At 38.9% G+C, this 21,446-nt stretch overlaps 1 protein-coding gene across 4 annotated transcripts in view; it reads left to right on the top strand.

The window, feature by feature from the left end:
• The window catches only part of NOL4 (nucleolar protein 4), a 182,129-nt gene that overhangs the window by 16,157 nt on the left and 144,526 nt on the right, over window positions 1–21,446 (top strand). For 3 of the 4 annotated variants that reach the window (XM_030966198.1, XM_030966216.1, XM_030966190.1), the window contains exon 2: window positions 19,060–19,209. The exons of the other annotated variant lie outside the window; for it this stretch is intronic. In XM_030966198.1, the coding sequence (XP_030822058.1) occupies window positions 19,060–19,209 (150 nt within the window). The remainder of the gene's footprint in view (window positions 1–19,059; window positions 19,210–21,446) is intronic. 4 annotated transcript variants of the gene reach the window in all.

The following is a 21,446-nucleotide window of genomic DNA, read 5'->3' as shown; positions in this document are numbered from 1 at the left end:
CCAGGCTGCTCAAGGCCTTATCCAGGCTGGCCATAAAAACTGCCAGGGTCGGGGCATCCACAGACTCCCTGGTCAACCTGTTCCCTTGTCTCACCACCCTCACAGTAAAGAATTTCTTGCTAACACCTAAGCTAAATTTCCCGTTTTTCAATCTGTACCCATTGTTCTTTGTACTGTCACTACGATTCCTGATGAACAATGCCTCTCCAGCTTCCCTGTAGGCCCCCTTCAGATACTGTGAGGTCTCCACACAGCTCTCTCTTCTCCAGGCTGAGCAGCCCCATCTTTCTCAGCCTGTCTTTGTAGGGGAGGTACTCCAGTCCTCTTATCAGCTTCACGGCCCTCCTCTGGACTTGATGGTGATGCCATCCTCTGTTGGAGGAGCTGTGTGGGCAGCCATGGATGGGTTTCAGTGCCAGCCAGCCCTGTTCCCGTGTTGCTGTGTGTGCCTGCAGTGATACAGCTGGTACCTCTTGCATTGGGCTGTCCTGCACACCTGCAGTGCACTTGCACCACAGCCATGTAGCCTGCGGACAGCACAGGCCTTGGGAACTATGAGCTTGACTTAAGGAAGCCCTTGACTTTGGAAATAAGTCCCAAATGTAAGAAAATGCACTGTGATGCCACACAAGACCCTGCTGTGCAATGTCACGGCAGCTACAAATACTTGCTGTAAATAGCAACGTGTCGTGGTTGGTGTGACTTGAAGTGCAGGGAATGGAAATAAAACCTCATGCCACTGTCACTGCTGGTGTTCACTGTTGCTTTCTGCTTTTGCCAGAACCCAGCACTTGAGACATGTCTTGCTACCAGCCCTGGTGCTTTTTTACCATGTGCAGGTGGCTGTATGATGTGTAGCATAGTATATAGTTACAGATGTTGCTGAAAATAGTCTTGCTCCGTTTTTGGCCCTCAAGGTATTACACTGGCTATTACAGGCAATAAAAACATTTCCATATGGTTGTGATAGGAAAACATGGACTTGGGCCCCTGATATGCAAATATTATTATATATCTTGAAGCCAGGTCTGTTCCTCTGAGGAAGACTTGTGGGTCCCTTCTGCCATGTAGCCGGTGGGACAGCCCAGAAACTGGTGAGAGTGGGTAGATATGTCTTTAGCCTCAAGTACTGGAAGAGGTTTCTCTTTTAGCCATAACAAGAGAAAAGTGTTTTTTATCAGCTTCACTAAATGCTGGATTGGGTGGCATAGAATACAGCTGGAGGATTCCTTTTGTCTTTCAGAGAATGCTTCTGGGACCTAAAAAGTTGGTAAGATATCTGACCAGTAGTAATATCACACATGAAAATAAAAATTTAATTATTTTATGAAAAACTAACCACAAAACTCTATGTGTATCCTGAAGATGTCAATGTCCAAAAAAATCAGGAAACTTTCTTTTTCTTTATAGATGTTAAAGTAGCTCAAAAATGAAGTCTTATCAACTGTTACTATTTCATTGTGAGTCCCATGGTGTTTGTAATTTTTTCGTTTAAAATCCCATCTCCAGTCAAATGCTCATGAAAATTCTACTTCTGTGTTAAAAACCCCCTCATACAAAAATCCTTTAGCAATCCCCACAGCTGTATAGAAAAGATTGTCTTAGCAACCACTCCCTGTCACTTCTCAAAATCTCTCAAGGACCATGGATATTTCATTATCAGCCTTTTGATTGATGAGTATATAAAGTGTGGGTAGTTAGTGTGGTTCTAGAGACTGTTGATTTATTAATGAATAAATGGTCTTGCAGGCTCATGTTTGAGAACTTCCACTCTAAACTCTGCAAATTTCCCAAGTGGACCCTGTAGGCTTAGAAACCAGGAAATAAAAAACCAGGGGTTTTTTTTCCTAAATTGTAAGATTTTTCAGGGCAATTTAGTGATTTTCCATATCCTATTTCATTAATCCAAATATCAGTTAAGTAATTATCCCTAAAACAAAGTAAGAGAATGAAGGATATAATTTGAGCAGAATCCTTTCAACATAATGCCTAGTAAGTTCTTTGAAAAAAATTCAGAAGGTGCTCAAAATAACAAAACCAGACAAGTTTAATGATAGAGATAGGAACACCGAATACATCTTAAATTTTATAAAACTTGGCCTCATAATAGGGGAGTCTAGAAGCTTCAGTTTCAGAAGTTTACAAAACAGATTGTAAAAGCTAACCTGAGAAAAGCTGTGTGAGTATGTTGCAAGCAAGATCTGGAGAAGGAGAGCATTCTAGTAAACTTGCTGAAGACCCTGTTTCCCAGGTCCCATCTCACTGGGAGACATTCCTTCTGCTGCAACACAGCAGCACAGGAGGGACCAAATGTGAAAGCAACATCAATGCCATTATTTTTTTGGCTTCTTAATAGTAATAGGTTGACTTCTGTGAGACCAAAAAAGCAAAATAAATTTCTACAGTAACTACAGCATCAATAACTCACAAGGATTAGTTCAGAGAATTGATATAGCATCAGTTGAGTTGGTCACAGTCATCACACCCAGTTTGACCAGCAGGTTGAGAGGTGACTTCACCTCTCTGCTCTGCTCTCATGAGACCACACCTGAAGGGCTGTGTCCAGGACTGCAGTCCACAGCACAGAAAAGACATGGATTTGTTGGAGTGGGTCCAGAGGAGGAACATGAAGATGATTTGGGGGCTGGAGCACCTCTCCTACAAAGACAGGCTGAGAGAATTGGCACTGTTCAGTCTGGAGAAGACAAAGCTCCAGGGAGAGCTTATTGTAGCCTTTCAGTACTTGAAGGACACTTACAGGAAAGATGGACAGCGGGTTTTCACCGGGTCTGTTGTGACAGAACAAGGGACAATTTTTTTAAACTGAAAAAGGGCAGATTTACATTGGACAGAAGGAAGAGATTTTTTTACAATGATGGTGATGAGTCACTGGAACAGGTTGCCCAGGGCAGTGTGAGTGTCCCATTCCTGGAAGTGGTCAGGGCCAGGTTGTATGAGGCTTTGAGGAACTTGATATGGTAGAAGGTATCCCCATCCATGGAAGGGCAATTGGAACTAGAGTATCTTTAAGGTCCCTTCCAACACAAACCATTCTGTGGTTCTATGATTCTGTCTCTGTAACTCATAATGCTCTGTATAACAATTCTGGGAAGGGTGAAAGCAAACAATGGAGTGCTCAACTAGACACTGTTGTCTTAATTGATTTTTAAAAAATTTCAGTGAATATACAGGCTGAAACATACACTGGATGGAGAAGGAACCTCTATAAACTATAAGCAGAAACAAGGAGGCAAAAAAAAGGGGGGGGAGGAAGAAAAGGAGCATCTGAGCAGAAAATCTAGTAGGAAAAAATGAAATGGAGCAATGCTTTTTACATCAACATCCAAAATCTGAGTGAAATACAAAAAGATTATTTTTGCGGTATCATCAGAAATCCTAAAATGTATTTGTCCAAAAAAAAAAAATTGAGTAAAAATTTTTCCTGACCCCTGGAGGAGAGTGTGATGATGGCATTGTGTTGTGAAGTACTCTCAGATGGCAGGTTACTGTTAAAAATGACTGAACAAGATGGAAAAAGGGCAGTAGTAGGGAATAGATGGATGGGATAAAACCCCAGATACAGAATGAAACCCCAACCTAAACTCATTGTATCAGCTGGTGACAGCTACCTCAAGGGTCTGTTCATTTTTCCTAGGCTACATTTAGCAGCTTGCCATGGCAGTAAAATGCTGTTGAATCAAATTGAATTTAATTTCATGTATATCCCTACATGAAATCCAAGCACACATATTTACCAGATGTGCAGCTGTGCCTGTTGTCTCCCCAGAAAGCAAATTTCAGGATACATGCAGAATACCTCCAATGAAAAGTTATGTTAGAAATTATTTGATTTGACAGGAAATTACTGTGTCATTTCCTTTTAAAGGCTGTAGCACACAAAATCCAGTACTGTAATAGGCTATTTGCACAGAACAGAACAGGGCTTGCCTGTATGGTCTTTTAGAAATCTTCTTGGTGATCCATGCTGGTTTGGCAGTTGTAGACATACAATTTTGAATTTAGAGTTTACCTACAACTGGCCTTGTATGTGGTTTGGGTAGCCAATGTGGTCTGTCAATAAAGTAATAACATATTTTTCTTAGAGCAGGCAAGGCTTAAATCATGTAGATGAAGTACACACTCACTCCTCCTAGCTGACTCTGTTGGTGCAAGTGCATCAAAGCCTTTTCAGTCGTTTTGGAGTGGCTCCTATAAAGTGCAAGCAAATGAGTGGGTGTAATATATTTACAAAGAGAGACACGTGACACAGGAATTTCTACTACACTAGCAGCCTTGGTTTTACTAAATGTTTCACAAAACATGTGATCTCCTGAAGTGTGTCTTGGGAAATGTAGTCCAGGAAGACTCAAACCTGACATAAAGAAATGGTCAAAGTTTGAGATAAACAAATTGCTTCTTGTAGGTATAGCAATATATCAGAAGATGCAGTTTAATGTTGAATCAATGCATAAAGGAACAAAATATGCATTTGAAAATTCAGTCCTTGTTAATATTTTGTTCAGCAGAATAAAAACATTGCTGTTCATGTTACCAGCGAGATGAAAACAGATGCTGGCTTTCCTTATGAGATAAATTTGAAGCTTTATAACTGTAGTAGTCTCTGATGTGTATGTGACACTGTGATCTCTACATTTGCTGAGGAATGAAAGTGATGGTGTGCCCCTAGTCCTTTGCAGGCAAAGCATCATTTTGGAGACAACAGGACAATTTGGAAGATTGAGCCATAGTTTATTAAAATCAATGTTACCCTGAGATTAGCTAAAATGGTTAGAGCATGCTGTTAATATTTTAAGGGTTGTGATCCCTGCAGAGGCCATTCACCTTAGAGTTGAACTTGGATGATCCTTGCGGGTGCCTTCTAACTCGGAATATTCTGTGATTCTTCAATGGGATTTTAAATTATGCTATTATTTGTGAAGAAGGAATGTGCTGAACTCCTCGCAAGGGAAGCTATTTTTGGTAGGAGATGAAATTGGGCTCCTGGAATTGGGAGATAAGCTGGAAACAAGGCAGTGACATGACAAAGCCTTAGGGAGGTGATCACCTATTTCTCACTGCCACCAAGAGGCCCTTGCTAACTCCTTCTTAGCAGATATGATCTAGTATGACAGAGGAACTTTATTCTCCTGTGAGTCCTAGAGAGGGTTAGTGTCATGCCTGTGCTCCAAGTGAACATAACTAAGAAACAGCAGCACAGCAGTCTGCGAAGCTTTTGTGACAGCCTCTTGGCACAGGCCTAGCCAGAGTTTCTGTATTTACTCCTACTAGTCTGTAAAATCGTGTCTCAGATGAAACCGAGAACAGATGAGTGATTTATGACAAGACAAGAAATTACATTGTGAGCAACAGAAGACAGTCCCTTTTCTGTCAGAGGTAGACTAAATGACCATTTGATTTTTCATCTGTCCCTAATTTTCTATAGTACTTTCCAGCTCAAGAGATCCCACGTGACAAATTCAAGCTAAACTGTCAATTACAACCAGCTCTGGGTTGGTTGGCACATCCATCAGTCAAGTTGTACACATCATGTGAATGTCATGAGAGGAAGAGAACTTTATTGTCAGTACTGAAGGCATCCGAGTGCTGTGTCCCATTAACTTAATACAGCCAATATGTACAGGGAGTGAGAAAATGTACAGGTCACTTAATACTGGTGAATTACAGTTTTGATACAGTTTGAACACAGTAGTTTAAGATATTGGGAGACAGATCATCAAATTCTTCTGAACTTCATGAATAATGTAATCAGTATACTGTGTTTAAAACATAATTGAATTTTAAGCCCGTGTTTCAACTCTTCTTCCTGTTCTTATAAACAGCTTAGGAATTTAACTTAAACTTTCTTCTTTTTATATAAAGAGAGAAAGTTTAAGTAAGGATGCATGCTTGCAGAGAATTGTTAATATAGTGTTTGGTTCATGTTTTAAGCACAGAATTGTACTATTAATTACAAAGCTTTGCATAGTTTGCATATTACCCATTGTAGGTATGACAAAATAAGCATGAATTTTATTAGACAGAGCAGAATGTTTCATCTGCATATTTTATTTTCTTTCATCAACTGTACTATATGTATACTAATATTATATATCATATCATATATCTCATATCATATCACAGAATATCTTGCATATATTTGCATGCAAAGCTTAGTGTATGGTAGTAAATTCATGGGCATGCCTGGATTAAGGCAGAGACTTGCAAGCATCTCATTAATTGGGAGTCTTCAACTTGCAAATACTCTGGTTGCCTGTCTTTCATCTTGCATCAGATGTTGGGCAAATCTGGTTATCCACTTATTCAAAACACCAGTTCTTGCAGTACTGTTGGGCTAATAATGGTCCTCTTCATTATTTGGCTGTTTCCTTCATCCTGTTAGAAAAATAATTGGGGTGGTGGGCAGCATCATTAGTGATCAGAAGTGGGATGTACCTCTTATCTAAACTGAAAAGAAATTAGGTAGCTAATATCTATAAAAATTAGGAAGCTGAATTTACTCAATATAATAGAATTTTCAAAGTCAGTGTTGTAGTTACCATTGTTTTGAACTGTTTGCTGCTGAGGCATGCTCCAAATTAGATGCAGGAAAGTTCTGAGTAAAATTCATATAACTGAACATCTAACCTCTTTCTACTATGAACTTACAGTCTAGACATTGTCCATTTCACTTTCAGAGCAACATAATAAAGGAAAATGATTCCATTTACTCTCCCATTTAATAATCAATGGTAGATGTGCATATAAGATAAGACTGCAGAACATTTTAAAGAAAATTCACACAGAGGCTTTAGATACAGCCTTTTGAAGAAGGGCACTGCTATACAGTAAAGGCCTGAATGAGGGACGCAACAAACATGAAGTCATGGAATTTCACTGCCAGTGGCACAACTGACACAGATTTTGATTTCCAGCCCTCTGGTGAGTGTTGGTGCCTGGGCATGCCTGAGAGAACATGCTCACAGTCCCTGTGGAAATTGCTAGCCATAAATCTGTTTAAGCCCTGGGAAAAGTCTTTGGACTCCATGAGGAGCTGCAGATGGAATGAGAGAGGAGTAAGGGGGAGAAAAAGTAAAAGTAGCAGGGAAAATGCATTTTATCTTAGTGCTTCTGTAGAAGTACCAACGTCACTCCTACAAACATTTAAGCAGAGTATTCTTGCTGCTTTAAGATGGGCATCAGAAAAGGCAAGAAAGACTTTGGTTCATACAGTGCTTATTGCAAGGTTGATATATCTTGTTCAGAGAAAAACTGAGTTAATTTGGTCTTCAAAGAAGTGCAGGGGACTGTTTGAGGACATTGTATCCTTGTAGTGCATGACCTTACAGGCCAAACAGAGTTTAATGGGCTCGCCTGAAGGTCCATCATATGTAACATTAGCAAGTGTTTTCTATTACACCAACAGCTTCAATGTAATATCTGACACAGAGGAGTTTTCCTTCTAAAGGAGATTACCAAAAGGATTTGCAGGGACTCCCTTTTTCAATCAGTGCCACCATTTTTCTCTGAGGTTCTTTTTATATCTATTTCATTTACATCAGTGTAACAAAAATTAGTTGGCAAGGTGAAACTGTAGATCAGTGTTGAAAATTTCTCCTAAGCAAAGTCTGGCTAGTATTGACTTCAGTGTACAGTAGCATCATGTTTGTGCTGAGTGGTGGTATGAACTCCCCATCTGCAGATGTCAGCTTCCGAACTATCACGCTGGTCAGGACTGAACATATGGTGGAGCAGTGTTTTTCAAAACTTGGTTCTGCTGGCAAGGATTGGCCTCTTCATGCTGTAGACTTTGTTTATGGTTGAGGAAGGGAGGAAGAAGAAAAGGAAAAAAAGTGGTGTAAATAATCTGGCTATTTGCAACAGTGCTTCCTCAGAGAAATACAAGATTTTTGCATCTGGCACTTGTTCTTGCCTAGGTTACTCAGGAGAGAAAAGTGTTGCCAGAGTGAAAAAAGTTATAGAATTGGGGAAATGTAACTTAATTAAAGAAAAACTCAACAAATAGGTTATTGAAGAGCCCCACATAAGCCTGCTGAGGTAATTTCATAAAACCTGATCTGTGCACACACACATACAAATATTAACAAAACCAAAAAAAAAAGAATATTAATTATTTACCAATTAATTTAATTTGATGATACTTTTGAGGGTACAAGCCTTCCCTCAGGTCTGAGGGAGAATGAAAAAGCTTTTGTTTTTTTCCTGTTTTTTTGGAAGGAAAACTTTTATACCGCTCCATGAAGAATCTTCCTGAAGAACATGGTTAGATATTTGGCTCATGGCATTGCTGGCTGCGCCCAAAACTTATTGCCAATATCTGACATGATATTTACTACTTCTGTTTCAAACCTGGTAGAGAGATTGTGTAGCCAGTGTTTTGCCTGGTTTTTCTGGGTACTGTGCTGCTACATCTGAGAACAGACCCTAACCCCTGCAGTTCCTACTTTGCTGATGTTGTACCTCATCAGGGCTGGCACAGTGCTGCTGCTAAAAGCCTATGAAGGCTGAAGTCAGTGACCCTGCATTCAGCTTGTGCTGAGATGACCCTGAGTCCCCAGTGGCCTCTGTCCCTGGCCAGGTAACATTACCTGTGCAATTACAGAGAGCCCCTTCATAATCTGCTCATTTGTCCTTGCAGAAATCTAGAGGGATCTCCATTAGAGGCTGTTAATTTTTGCTCTAGGAGTGTTTAGTCTGGGAAGTACCTCTTCGGTCCCTGCAACAAGCAGCTTTTTTCCAGCGTGGGAAGTATGTTGATAATGTGGTCAGAGAACCAAGCCACATGCGGAACATGGGTGTCCTGGAGACTCCTGTCCCCTTTGCCACTGGAGCTGGGGACAGTTTTCATTATTCTGCACTTGGCCTTGCAAGTGAGGCTGCTGAGCCAGTGCTTAGGCTGTATCAGCACCAAAGTTGTGCATGGGTGGTGCAAAGCCACTGATGTTTTCTGTACCTTAGGCTGCCTGTACAGCACCAGTGCAGCTTAAAATCTGATCCCCAGTGTCTTTACTGATGACGTTAATGAGGTTACCAATTAATGGCACCTGATGGGCTGTTGTAGCAGTGGTTTTGGTGATGGAGACAGCTGTCCTCTGGGAGCTGTGCTGAGACCATGAACTCATTTTGTATAAGCAAGGGAACAGCTGTTGCAGAAACATGGATGGGAAAGATAAGGTCACTCATTTCATCTCCCTGCCACCCCAAGGCTGTTCCTTGCCATAGGCAGCAGGTAAAAGGAGGAAGCATCTTTAGGGATAAAAGCCCTTGCTAGAGTTGCAGCCAGAGACCTAGACACAAAACCACTACATCCCATCAGCAGTCCTCTGATTCATCCTCTTTCCCTGACTTTTGAAATATTGTACCAGTTAACTAGGATTTTGAAGCTTTTATTAAATTTTAATTTATTTAGACCTTTTGTCACTGTGCAGGGTTGATCTGTGGTGTGGTATGCTTTTGGCGCTTCACTGCAGTATGTAACACTTGGCACTTGCATTTCACATTATGTATTAAAACAGCTCCCTCTGCCAACACCCTTACATCAGAGGCTTATGAGTATTTGGAATATAACTTTAAAATATATATATTTAATATGCATAATTTCACAGGCAGCGCTTTGGGGTAATGGGTTATTATTATTTAAGCTTCACTTTAGTGTTAGGTTACTTTTGGCATATAGTAGTTGCATTTCATCAGTCTGAAAAAAGGTGGCATTATAGATCTACATTGCATTCCCCTAGTGCTTGAATACCTGTAAAGTATAGCACACTTTAAATTATAATTGGGAGATTGTTCCTTTTTGGAGCATGACAGTCATGTTAGGAGTTAACATTTAATTAGTAGCGTGTCCATTTCTTTTTTCTGAGCTGATGACAATACCTGATCTTATAATTTAGGAAAAAGCCCTGAACATACTAAGCAGGCACACACTAGGATTCACACCCATTCATTTTAAAATCCCCTAGAGTAAAAAAAAAAAAAAAGAGGAGAATTAACTGGTTTATCCTTGTATTCTTATTCAGGAAAAGCAAATCTTTTCATGGTCAGCAGATACAAAGAACTGTCTATCTTGAGACTAAAGAAAAACTAAGTTTTGTATATATTATAATTGCTACTAACTTTTGGAAAGAAAGTTTCATGGAAATCACTGTACAGTGTGCTGAGCTCTTGGAGTGGGGAGCTGAAGTCACTTCCCTTTAAAACACTCACCAGGAGTAGCTGACCCTTCCAGATTAGCTGTGAGATTGAAAAGGCAGCTCCCCTGCCAAGCATTTAGCTTGGCATTGCAGTCTTTGCTGGAAAAGTCCTGGAGCAACTGTTTACAACTTGGCAGATATAATTATCAGATAAAATGCATGAAGAGTAGAAAGACATGAAAAAGACAATGTCATTTCAGTATTCATACACTTAGGGGACACTTGTGCTTCAGTGAGTTGTTATCCTTCAATTTTTTTACTTAGTCTGATGGTGTGTTTACAGTTTTTTCAGCAGCTGAAGAAATCTGTACACAGGAAGATATTACCTCCAGCCTCAGAATAGCTTTGAAACTTTTTTAGTGTCTTAAGAGAAATCTTATAGTTATCTTAATACTTACCTCTATGGTCAGTTTTACTTTCAGTAAAAATAAAATGTTACTTTAATGGGATGAATTTTCACATACTTTCATCTTATTTCATGGTAGAACTGAAATGTTGACAGCTTTTTTAGCTTAAAATCTGCAATTTCTTAGAATTCATAGTATTATAGAAAATTCTGGTAGAAGGCCCTTATACCTAGATGAATCCTTTAATGAGTCATGAAGAAGGAATACATGCAATAAAACTTTTGTCATGAATGTGAACGTAACAAAAAGGCTTCAGTTCGATTTGGCTCTCTGTCCAGTTACCCTTGATGTCCAAGCTAGGTTTATCAGCTCTCACTTGCTTAAAACAGTGACTTTGAAGAGGGCAAGTGAAGTGTGCTGGATGTTTCCAGACCTGTCATGAATATTTAAAAAAAATCAACTTCAATGTCAAAACCTAATTCTTTCTATTACTAACCCATTAGAAAAGAGACAATATCCTTCAGGGAACAGGAAATAATACAATATGGTTATCAAAAAATAAACAGTTATTTGCTTCTCTTTTAAAATATAAGCTTCAGAAAAAAAACTTCTTTGAAACTTCCTAAGATCAAAAATTATTTTTGAGACAATTCTTCAAAATTAGGAATTCACAAGTAAATTATAGTTAAGTTCATATTAATAAAAATATGTAATTCAAGAAATAGCTTTCTTTTAAAATTTTCAGATTTTGTTTTGTTATTGTTATTATTACTATTTGACCATAATTCTTCAACTTTGAAATGCAACCTGCAGGTGTTATATGTGCTCTTCCTCTCTCTCTCTGTCCAATTCTATCTTTGGTTCAATTGGAATTGTCACATACATTTCACTTAATATAATGCATGTAGTGCCAGGGTTACTTTTTCATGTACTAAATACACCAACTCAACAAACACTTGTAGATAGAATAGAGCATTAATTTTCTTTCTCTTTCAAAAAAAAAAGAAAACAGGCCAGCTGATATCAGACTGCATATAACGATGGAAGCATCATCTGTTATTTTAACAGGCCAAGTAAGCAGGAATTTGCTAGAGAGGGAGGCTTGTAGAAGGGCTAATGTGGCAAATAAGATTTGTTTCAGACTAGGTGTTCAGCTTCTTTCTGATCTCCTGAGTCACACCAGAGCCATGTGTGTCCCTGAGGTAGATAGTTACATATCCTTCTCATCAGTTTGGGTAATGTTCATTGCAATATGTGTGCATGAAAAAATCCTATCTTGTTGCCTTATTCAGGAAGGTATGTCAGCATTTATATTGGCATTTTAGTTTGGAAAATGAGTATGTCTTTGGAACAAAGCCCCTGACCATGCTTGCTGGGCTTTTTTTCACAGTGTAATATTTTTTCAGCATATGAACAGATTCTTTTCAGTAAAAGAAAAGTGGCATTGGATAGACATGCACCTCCTGGGTTGTGACCAGGATTGTGCCCATTGCAGAGGTCCAGGTTAGAGATATCCTGAAATGCTTATGAGCTCCTTGGCATCGTGTGCTTTACTCACAGATGTGCTGCTCCTGTCGTGACCTGCTTGCTGATGGAGATCCAGCTCATGGTGTTTGGTTAGCCTGCAGCTAACCAAACTTCACAAACAGTGAAGTGTGACCCAGCTTCTGACCTGCTTTTGTTCAGAAGGATTGTGTAAATGTTTAAACATCAAAGGAAAAAATAATCAGGTGCTGAGGGGAAAAGGTATTCAGACCTCAGTTAAGAAGCAGCTCTTAACTGTGAAGAGTGAACTGCAACCAGGGCTCTGCCTGTCCTGTGTTCCTCACAGGGTTTCCTGCCATTCCTTCAAGGCTCTGAGTACAAGCATCTTTTTGAAATTATCTCTTGTTTCCCATGTGCATACTTGTTTTTGGTAGGAGACTCAAGAGTCAGTACATGCACTCCATGTTTTAGTTCAAATATTTTCTGCACTCTCACTGATGATAGATCTGCCTTTCACAGAATGGGTCAGGTTGGGAGGGACCACTGTGGCAATCTGGTCTAACCTCTGTGCTCAAGCAGGGCCATCCTAAAGCACATGGCACAGGACTGCCTCCAGACAGTTCTTGAGTATCTCCAGTGAGGGAGACTCCACACCCTCTCTGGGCAGTCTGTTCCATTGCATGTCACTGCACAGGAGTTCTTCCTCATATTCAGGTGGAACTTCCTGTGCATCAGTTTCTGGCTCTTGCCATCTATACACACTTCTGAAGAAAGGTGATAAAGAAAAGTTTTTGCCCTTTAATATGGAAAGAGCATGAAATATTTATTGCAGAGACCACTGGCCAGGTTATTATCCTATTCATGCCAAAGGAACCTCTGAAAATATCCTTGACAATATTTTGTGTATCATGAAATAATCTCTGGGCCTATTTTACCATGCTGCAAGGAAAGACAGGTGACAGACCTTCCTTTCACAATTTGGCAAGTTGAGTTTCACAACCCATTCCCTCTACTTGATAGAGCTTAATTTAATGGAGCTAGTGATCCACACCAGATGATGGCCTCACCTGAAACAACTCAGTAGGATAGCCCTTTTGGGTGGGATATTTTAGACTTATATGGCACCCAGAATTCACCCCTCACTGTTTATGGACGGAGATTTGGCTTTGGTGCTTTCCCATCATCTGGAACAGCTCAAGAGATAAAGGAGAAAGGGACTTCTGCTCAGTATTGATTTTGTGTATTGGTTGTTTTGTACTCACCTATCAAGCCAGTCCAGTAAGAGGACTTTTTGTCACCTTCAGCTTTCATAATGCACCAAAACTCTGTGTCTGTTGTTTTATTTTAATCTCTCATCTCAAAGGGTAAATTAATTTGCCATTTTACTTCATTTTATTCTCTTAGTTTTCATGATCTATGTCTACAATTAGTTTGACTCATTGCTGCCATGTCCTAGCTTATTTTTTTAGTTCTTGTAGTGTATGTTTTTTTCTAAAGGGAGAACTTGTCAGCTGGAAATGGTTTTGGTGTATGTGTTTTAATATAACTCTGATTTTTCCTGTCTCCATCTGCTGGCAAAAAATGAGATTTGCTGTTTAAACATGATATAATGAGGAACAGGAACTGTAAATTTCAAATAACAAATAACCCTTTTGCTATTATAGATATTTTCCATTTGGACCTGGATAGAAATGATGAGTTTATTTATTTTAGGCTACTTAATAATGGCTACCAAATACTAGTAACTTTTGCTCTTTTGTGGATTTTCACTGTGCTGACAGGAATGAGTCAGATATTCAAATGGATGTACTCATAACCTGGGAGTTCAAATACATGGGCTGATTAAAGTAATTTGTTCATTTCTATGGGAGTAAGAGGCATTATAAAATGCTCATACCTATTTTTAAATATCAATATATTTTACAGTTATTTTACTGAATGAGCAGATAAAGGAAATAATGTAAAATGGGATTTTCAATTTGTTAATTTGTTTTGAATTATTTCTGCAGACTGATATATAGGGTTCATGTTATACATCAACTACCATTGCTTCCTCCCAACACTTTCCATTCAAAATTTTCATATCTTGAACCCTGAGGGAGTAAAACATCTACATACAATCATGTCAAGAGCTCATTATGCATGAACTAACAACGTGTAGGGCTATAAGCAAAACTTTTTGTTTATTCAGAGTATGGTGTTTCAGTCAGCAAAAGACTTTTTTTTCTCATCCAGGGGAAGTTCAAAATGTGCTACGAGTCAGCAGAGGTGTGGGGACATAAATGATATTTAACTCTGTTGCTGTCTGAACTGATTATATGAGAAAAATGTTGCACATCATATTTCTGCATTCAAAGCAGTCTTAGATTTATATGTGATTCATATTATGTAATGAAATATTTAGATGCCTTGTTATTTGCATCTACTCCTAATGTTTTGTAGGTGCTTCTGGCTTTGATGCTTTTACAACAGAGGTTTTTATGGACCTGAACATTTTCTATAAAACTACCAACCAAGACTTTCCTTTTATTTTCTATCTCCGTCTATCATGTCTTTATAGGAATATTTTTCAAACACTGTCAAGATGCTGATAGTTATATTCATTCACAAAGCAAGAGGGTGTTTTATGAGACCTATTTCCTCCTAGAAATTTCAACAGGAGATGGGGCAGCAAGGAATTACAAGCACTTTTGTTTCAATGGCATTAATTTTAAAGGCTTGTATTAAATTATTTTCTCCTCTGCAAAGTAACTATAAAAATGACAACCTTATATTTAATAGATATTTTTGCTGCCTTAAGAGTTTTATCTATTTGCTTTACTGGTAAACTTTCTTCCTTTCTTTACTCTGCCAAGCCCTGTAGATTCAACCTCAGTAAAAGAGACTGCCTGTCTCCCCAACCATCCTGGTTCATAGGGATCCTTAGCACTTTCTGGGAGATGCACAACTCTCTTTAAAATTCACTTCTGTTCAGAAACTTATTTTTTGTCTAGATATCCAAAAAAAACCCCGAGGAAACAATTTTAATCTCAGAGTACAAATGGATTTTGCAGTGCTAAAAATGAAAGGAAACATTTCTTTATTTGTATCTTAAGAACACAGGAAAATCTCTGAATATACATAAAACCACAAGTAAACAGGAAAAACTGTAATTCAAAGAGTAAAATGAAGTAAAATATCACTGATAGAGATTGAAACCATTCCAGCAGCTATAAGGATGAAGGTAGTTTGTCAGTGTGTGTCACACTGCTGGCCAGAGAGGAATCTGAGAAAACTAGTTTAGGATAATGCATGGCACACCTCAGTGATGGCTGGAAAGAGAGGGATGAAATGGTCTGAAAGATTGGAGAGTCTAAGTTCAATGCTTGAAGTAAAGCATTCAGTGAGGCTTCCATTCCTAAGTCATTTTTGAAAGTGAGGCTTGGACCCTTTCCATGCTGAATGAAAGTCCTAAAAATACCTCATGATTTATAAATATCCTCCTTGCTGTTCCAGAGTTGTTACTGTCCAACTGACTTTGAAAGTGGCATTTAAGCTTCCTAAAATTACTAAGAAGAAACTCAATTAGTATCTAGTCTACCCAAGACAGGATTTACTCATAGTATCCCTGACAGATTTTTGCCTAACCTGGTCTCAAAATCCTCCTATGATATACATCCCACAGCCTCCCCAGGCAAACTGTTACTGAGCTTGACTCTCCACATCAATAGTAAGTTTTTCCAAATGTCTGATGTAAATCTCCCATTCTGTGGTTTAAGCCTATTACTTGTCCTGTCCCTTGTGGACATTTCATAGCCCTTCAGTCATGGGAATAGCATTATGATGCATTCTCTCATTCAGTTTTTTTTTTAGTCTGAGTTGAAGCTAAAACCTGTCCCCTTAGGCACTGTGGAAATTTTTACCCAAAGTCAGCTTATAAACCAGAGCTGCTTTATTAATGCCTTTATAAAATAGCAATTTCATGATAAAAGTGTAGTATAATGGCATATGGCAGGAAAAGCCTGATATAACTGTGTCCACTTCAGAGACTTCATGGTTTAAATGGAGATTTGAGGTTTTATAAATTTCCCAGCTTTTTACCTATTGGGATGTCAGCATGGAATATCAAAAGTGTCAGTAAGTAGCTACCTTATTCAAATTACTTATCTGGTGTTTTGCTTCTGCAGCTGAGGCTTATGGCTCTGCCCATTGTTGTGTGTTGCTGGATGAACTGAGCAATTCACTCGCAGCACCTTGGCACCTTCTACAGCACTGCAGGTGTTCTGAATCAAGGTCTACCTCATTATCTTAGACAGCACCAAGCAGGATGAAGCCAATTCAGTCATGTCCAGGCTCCACTAGATAAAGTTAAAGATGTAGATATTTAATTACAAGCCCTGAAGCAGTTTCTACTCTGTTTAAGCCTTTTCTTTCCTACCCTTTTTGAATGAAAAGATTTGGAAAGTTTGTATTCATTTTCTAGCGCTTCAATTAGGAGTCATGACAATTTGTGCAAACTTTACTTCTGTGTATTTTTAGAAGTACTATCAATGCTTTTTGATTTAGTCAGCTACATGGAGAAATACCCCTCCAAGAGCACACCCAGCTCATACCTGCCAATCTCTGGGTGTCCATGTCTGGGGAGGGACGTGGGAGGACTATTAGAGAGAGCACTGCACACTAATGGGCGCCAAAAGCAGCAAAATTAGTTTCATTTCCGAGTTTCTTCTTCATTATGTATTCATAATGTTTGCATGTGTCAGCTCTGCTGAGGCGGCATCTCAGGTTTTAAATTAATATTGTTGTAATGCATTTCTTTTTTAATTAAAAAAGAGAGCTCCCTCGTAGGAAATTTCATAAAATAAAGCTAATTAGTAATAAACAGATTAAATCTTTGTCAGTTAATCAACACTATAAACTTCTGAGTATTTGGAGAGCAGTGTGAGATAACACTGTCGTCATAATAAGAGTGTTTGAAATCATCAGGGATCCCACTGTGCTGTTTGGGTGGTGAGAAAATAATGATTGAAGATGGGCCCCCTACAGCGCTCACATGTGAATTCCCCTAAAGATTAAAGCTGCAAAGATCTGAATTTGATGTTGGCCCTATCTCTAAAGCAATTTTTTTTAAAGAGTAGGCAATGGTGGTGGATAGTGCCAAGCAAATTCTTAATGATGCTTAAACCAAAACCTGTCACAATGCCACAAAGTTTTTGAGCTAGTAGTCAATGACTGATAGTGGGCTGGGAGCTTCACAGCTTTCTCAGTGCAACTGTTCCCAGCAGATCTGAGGCTTTAACCTGTGGTGGAGATTGCCCTGCAAATTTCTCATGTTCTTCCACCCTCAATCCTCAGCACAGTAATTTCCATCAGAACTGTGGCAGTCCTCTCATGGCACTTGTGCCAGGGTTCTGCCCAGGTCCATCTGTCTCCTGGGGATAAACAATTCAGTGGAAGAGACCATGTAGCTTTGGGCAGGGACTTCTCTGAAGAAAGTTGGCCATACTAGAGCAGGACAGGACATAGCCTGTCTGGCTGGTAGTGTGTCAACCACTCCTAACCCACTGTCACTTGGGATAATGCACATTTAGAAGGTTACTCTCTAAAGACATTGACATTTTCTCCATTGCTACTAGGAATGTGTCAGAGCTCCTCTCTATCACCCTGTGAGGTTCTTTGGAGCCGTTGGGATTATTTGGGTTCTTCCTTTGAAATATATGAAAAATTTAGGTGGGCTGGAATAAAAATAAGGGGAGTGAGAAAAATGAGTCATGTTTGTCCACATACAGCAAACTTAGTGGAGTGGGTTAGCAAGAAGTTATGATCTGGGGAACAGCAAGTGGGAGTCATACAGATTTATTATCTTTTAATTTCTCATCTTTATCTTTATTTGGTCACTGCATCCATAATTGCATGTGTTTTGTCATAGAAGTGCCCATGTAAATCAGTTTTGTTGTGGCATGAATTAAATGAGCAGTAATGGTATAAAATACATCCAGTTTGGAACACTGTTATTGCTTAAAATACACAGTGAATGTTAGATTATACTGCTGCCTCCAAAGATCTAAATTTGAATACAGTGTTGGAGTACAAGTGAATTGACCATTCTTATTTTATTTTTCATATACTGGTGTTGTATTACAAACTGCAGCCTGCTTGATAGATGTCTATTCTGGAAAAATGAGAGTCTCAATTCCTGCTCCTTCATTAGAACCAAGTCCATAAGCAGCTGTAAAACAAAGAAAACTTTATGTGGATGATTCTGTTAAAAAAGTGGGAGCTGAACTGCACTGGTTAATTTCAGAGACTTTGGGGATTATTTCTTTCCAGAAGTCTTTAGCTACCCTGACACTATCACTTTTGAAAATTAGATGCTAGGTATTCTCACTTTTCCGCTTCTTCCAACTGGACATCTGTGTGCAAAAGTAGAAAATATTTAAAACATCCCTTTCTTTTTCTCATATTGTAGTATGTCTTCATGTAGTGTGTCTTCATATAGTATGTCTTTGCAATTTTTGCAAGGGGAAATTGTTTATAACAACTTCCTTCATATTCATAATTACAATCAGCTCTTTGAATGAAAACCTTTTATTAAACATCTTTATGAAATACTCAGCACAGATTTACTGGGGAGTGAGAGAATAACAGAGCTGTTGCATCCTTGCTAACAACCACATAATGCATTTTTGTGCCATGTGTTTGGGACAGCTTCTGCCTTTGACTTGTTTCTGCATTTGGAGAAAGAAGCACAGATAGTTTTGTTTTGTTTTTTTAAATACTGGAGTGGAAGATCCCTTCCTATCAAGAGGCCAAATGCCTTGGTTTGGCAAAATGGGCTGCTTGCAGGGGTGATCCTTCTCATTACACAGCTTTCCTACAATACTGCGTCTGTTATTTGCATGGTGGGTGATCTTCAGATATTAATGGGTCTTTAACTCCCTTCTAAAAAAAGACAATGTGTCTCATGATTATCATAATTTGTCTATTCATCTTGTCTCCCTTACTTTTTCTGTTCCTTTTTTTTTTTCCCTTTTCAGGATGGGGTAGGTGTAGATGAGAAGCTGTCTTTACGGCGTGTGGCCGTCGTAGAGGATTTTTTTGACATTATCTATTCCATGCATGTTGAAACTGGGCCCAATGGAGAACAAATCAGAAAACACGCTGGACAAAAGAGAACCTATAAAGCAGTAAGTACAAAAAACAGCTTAAAGTGAACATGAATCTCTAAAAATGTGAGTTATTTGGGTTTAGTCACATGGCATGCGATTTGTGGGGTTTTTTTCCCAACTAGATTAGTACTGACACCCTCAGTCCCAAATTGATTTTAGAGGTCTTTCATTAGTGCATGAAAACATATTGTTTAGAAATCACATTTGCTGTATAATAAGGGCCATATGCACTGACTTCACTAGACATTCTCTCATTGGAACAAGAAGAGAATTTGCTATTTCTATAATGGTTTCTAATAGCTCTGTATTAATTAATTGCTATTAAGTGGATTAAGTGTTAAAGCAGACTTAGAAGGTATTGTCACAACTTAGCTAAATGGATTCCTGTGTTTCAGCATATAAATGAAGGTGCCTTATAGGTTATTGCCACAGACTAAGTGATACCTAATGATTTAATGGTATGAAAACTTGTACATGTCCTAAATTCAAAGGGCTGGAAAACTACTAGGTATAATAATGGAAGTGTTGAGGGGGTACCTCCCATTCCCGCATAAACTGGCTGAGTAGAGAGAAAATACTATTTTAAAAATTTTAATTGCATCGTAGTCTTAAAAAAGCTATAAATGGCTTTTGTGATTAGTGACACAAATATAAGGCTTTGCTGTCCTATGGAGAACTAATGAAACATTTGCTACACTTTCCCAAGGTGCTTAAAATTCATAGTCTTGCCTGGGTTTGGGTGACTAACTTTCCATGTGCAGGGCTGTGATAGTGCCAGGAACACTCAGAGGTTGATCCTGATCCACCTGCCCAGCTGTTTCCAGTTGCTGAAGCACCAAGGCTCTCCCAGGGTGGCAGGGCAGGGGTGCCCAGCCAGGGCTCATCACATACCCCTGACCAGACTGCAGGGCACCCAAGGCACCTCTCCCCCTGGTCCCAGTGGGATGAGGCTGGCAGGGAGCTGTGGACCGGGCCCTGAGGTGACCTATCACCCTGGAAACAGTTCTTCATCTTAAAAACAGCCTGCAGTTATGTGAACCTTTTTCATCAGAGGTCACTGGAATATGGGGAAGCTCCAGGTTTCTGATTCAATTTTGGCTGTAAGAAACAGCTGTTTTTCCATTACTGTTTCTTTCACCCTTATAGCAATCTTTTCTCTATATCTGTGAATCCCTTCACAGATATTTTATTTATAGGCTATTTCAGATGGTTTGTTGAGGGATAAGCTCTTGGCAAAATTTCTTATAATTTGTTCCCAGAGGTATTGACCTTAAGATAGACATATGAAGACATCTTTCATCTGGGTGTGCTTTTGTAGGGCTTGGAGTGTTATTTCAGGGTGATCTAACACAAACTCTCTAAATTAATTTTCACCTGGCACCTCAGTCATTTTGATACCTCATATTCTCTTTCGGAAAGCATTAGAAAAGTGATATTTTCCACTGACCTTTCTATTTTGTTTTACCTCAGTAGGCTGTTCAAAGGTATAGATCACAAATGTCTTAGAATAATATACAGCTATAAGAAATGCTGCCAACTATAAATACAATACTTCAAGTCATCATCCCACAAATGTGTGCCAAGTATAATATTTACTACTGTAAGAATCCCATGATTGCAGGTCAGACAAGAAATTTGTTTATTGTGAATAGCATGAAAGACTACTGTATCTTTGGTGAGAAGAACTATTTGTGCAGATACACTAGCCTACACAGTAGTTTCATCTATTGCCAACTTTTATTGCATTTGAGGCATGAGCCTGTTGCATCATTAAGGGTGCCAAAATGTAAGTTTTTGTCAGTCTGCAACATTTGTGCATTCATTTAATTGTATATTAATTTTCAAGGGCGTTGCATTGTCTTTCCCAGTGACAAGATTCACATATATAATTTTGAAAGGCTTCCATGGATTAAAAAAATGGAAAAAATACTCCAGAAGAAACAAATTTCAATTCTTGCTCTCTATTCTGACATAAGAATTGGGTTAAGTAGACAGGCATCAAACCCCCAGGCCTTCTGGGGAAATGCATGCTCCTTTACTGGACCTGTCCATGAAAATGCCTTTAGTAAAATTAAGAGCGGTAGTGTCAGTCTGTTCCAGGAAGCTGTGCAGTTTCTACCTCCTCTGTGGCACTGTAAGGAGGAATAAGGTAATATCTCAGGTAACTGTCTCCCAAAACTTTTTACTTTAAAAGCTTTATAAATCAAACTGAAGTACTTTGGCGGGGTTTAATTTCATTAAGTGAATCTGGAACA

Source organism: Camarhynchus parvulus, chromosome 2 (genome assembly GCF_901933205.1).
Source record: "Camarhynchus parvulus chromosome 2, STF_HiC, whole genome shotgun sequence".
Lineage (NCBI taxonomy): Eukaryota > Metazoa > Chordata > Aves > Passeriformes > Thraupidae > Camarhynchus > Camarhynchus parvulus.
Note: the sequence above shows the minus strand (reverse complement) of the source record. Positions and strands in the feature narration are given on the sequence as shown.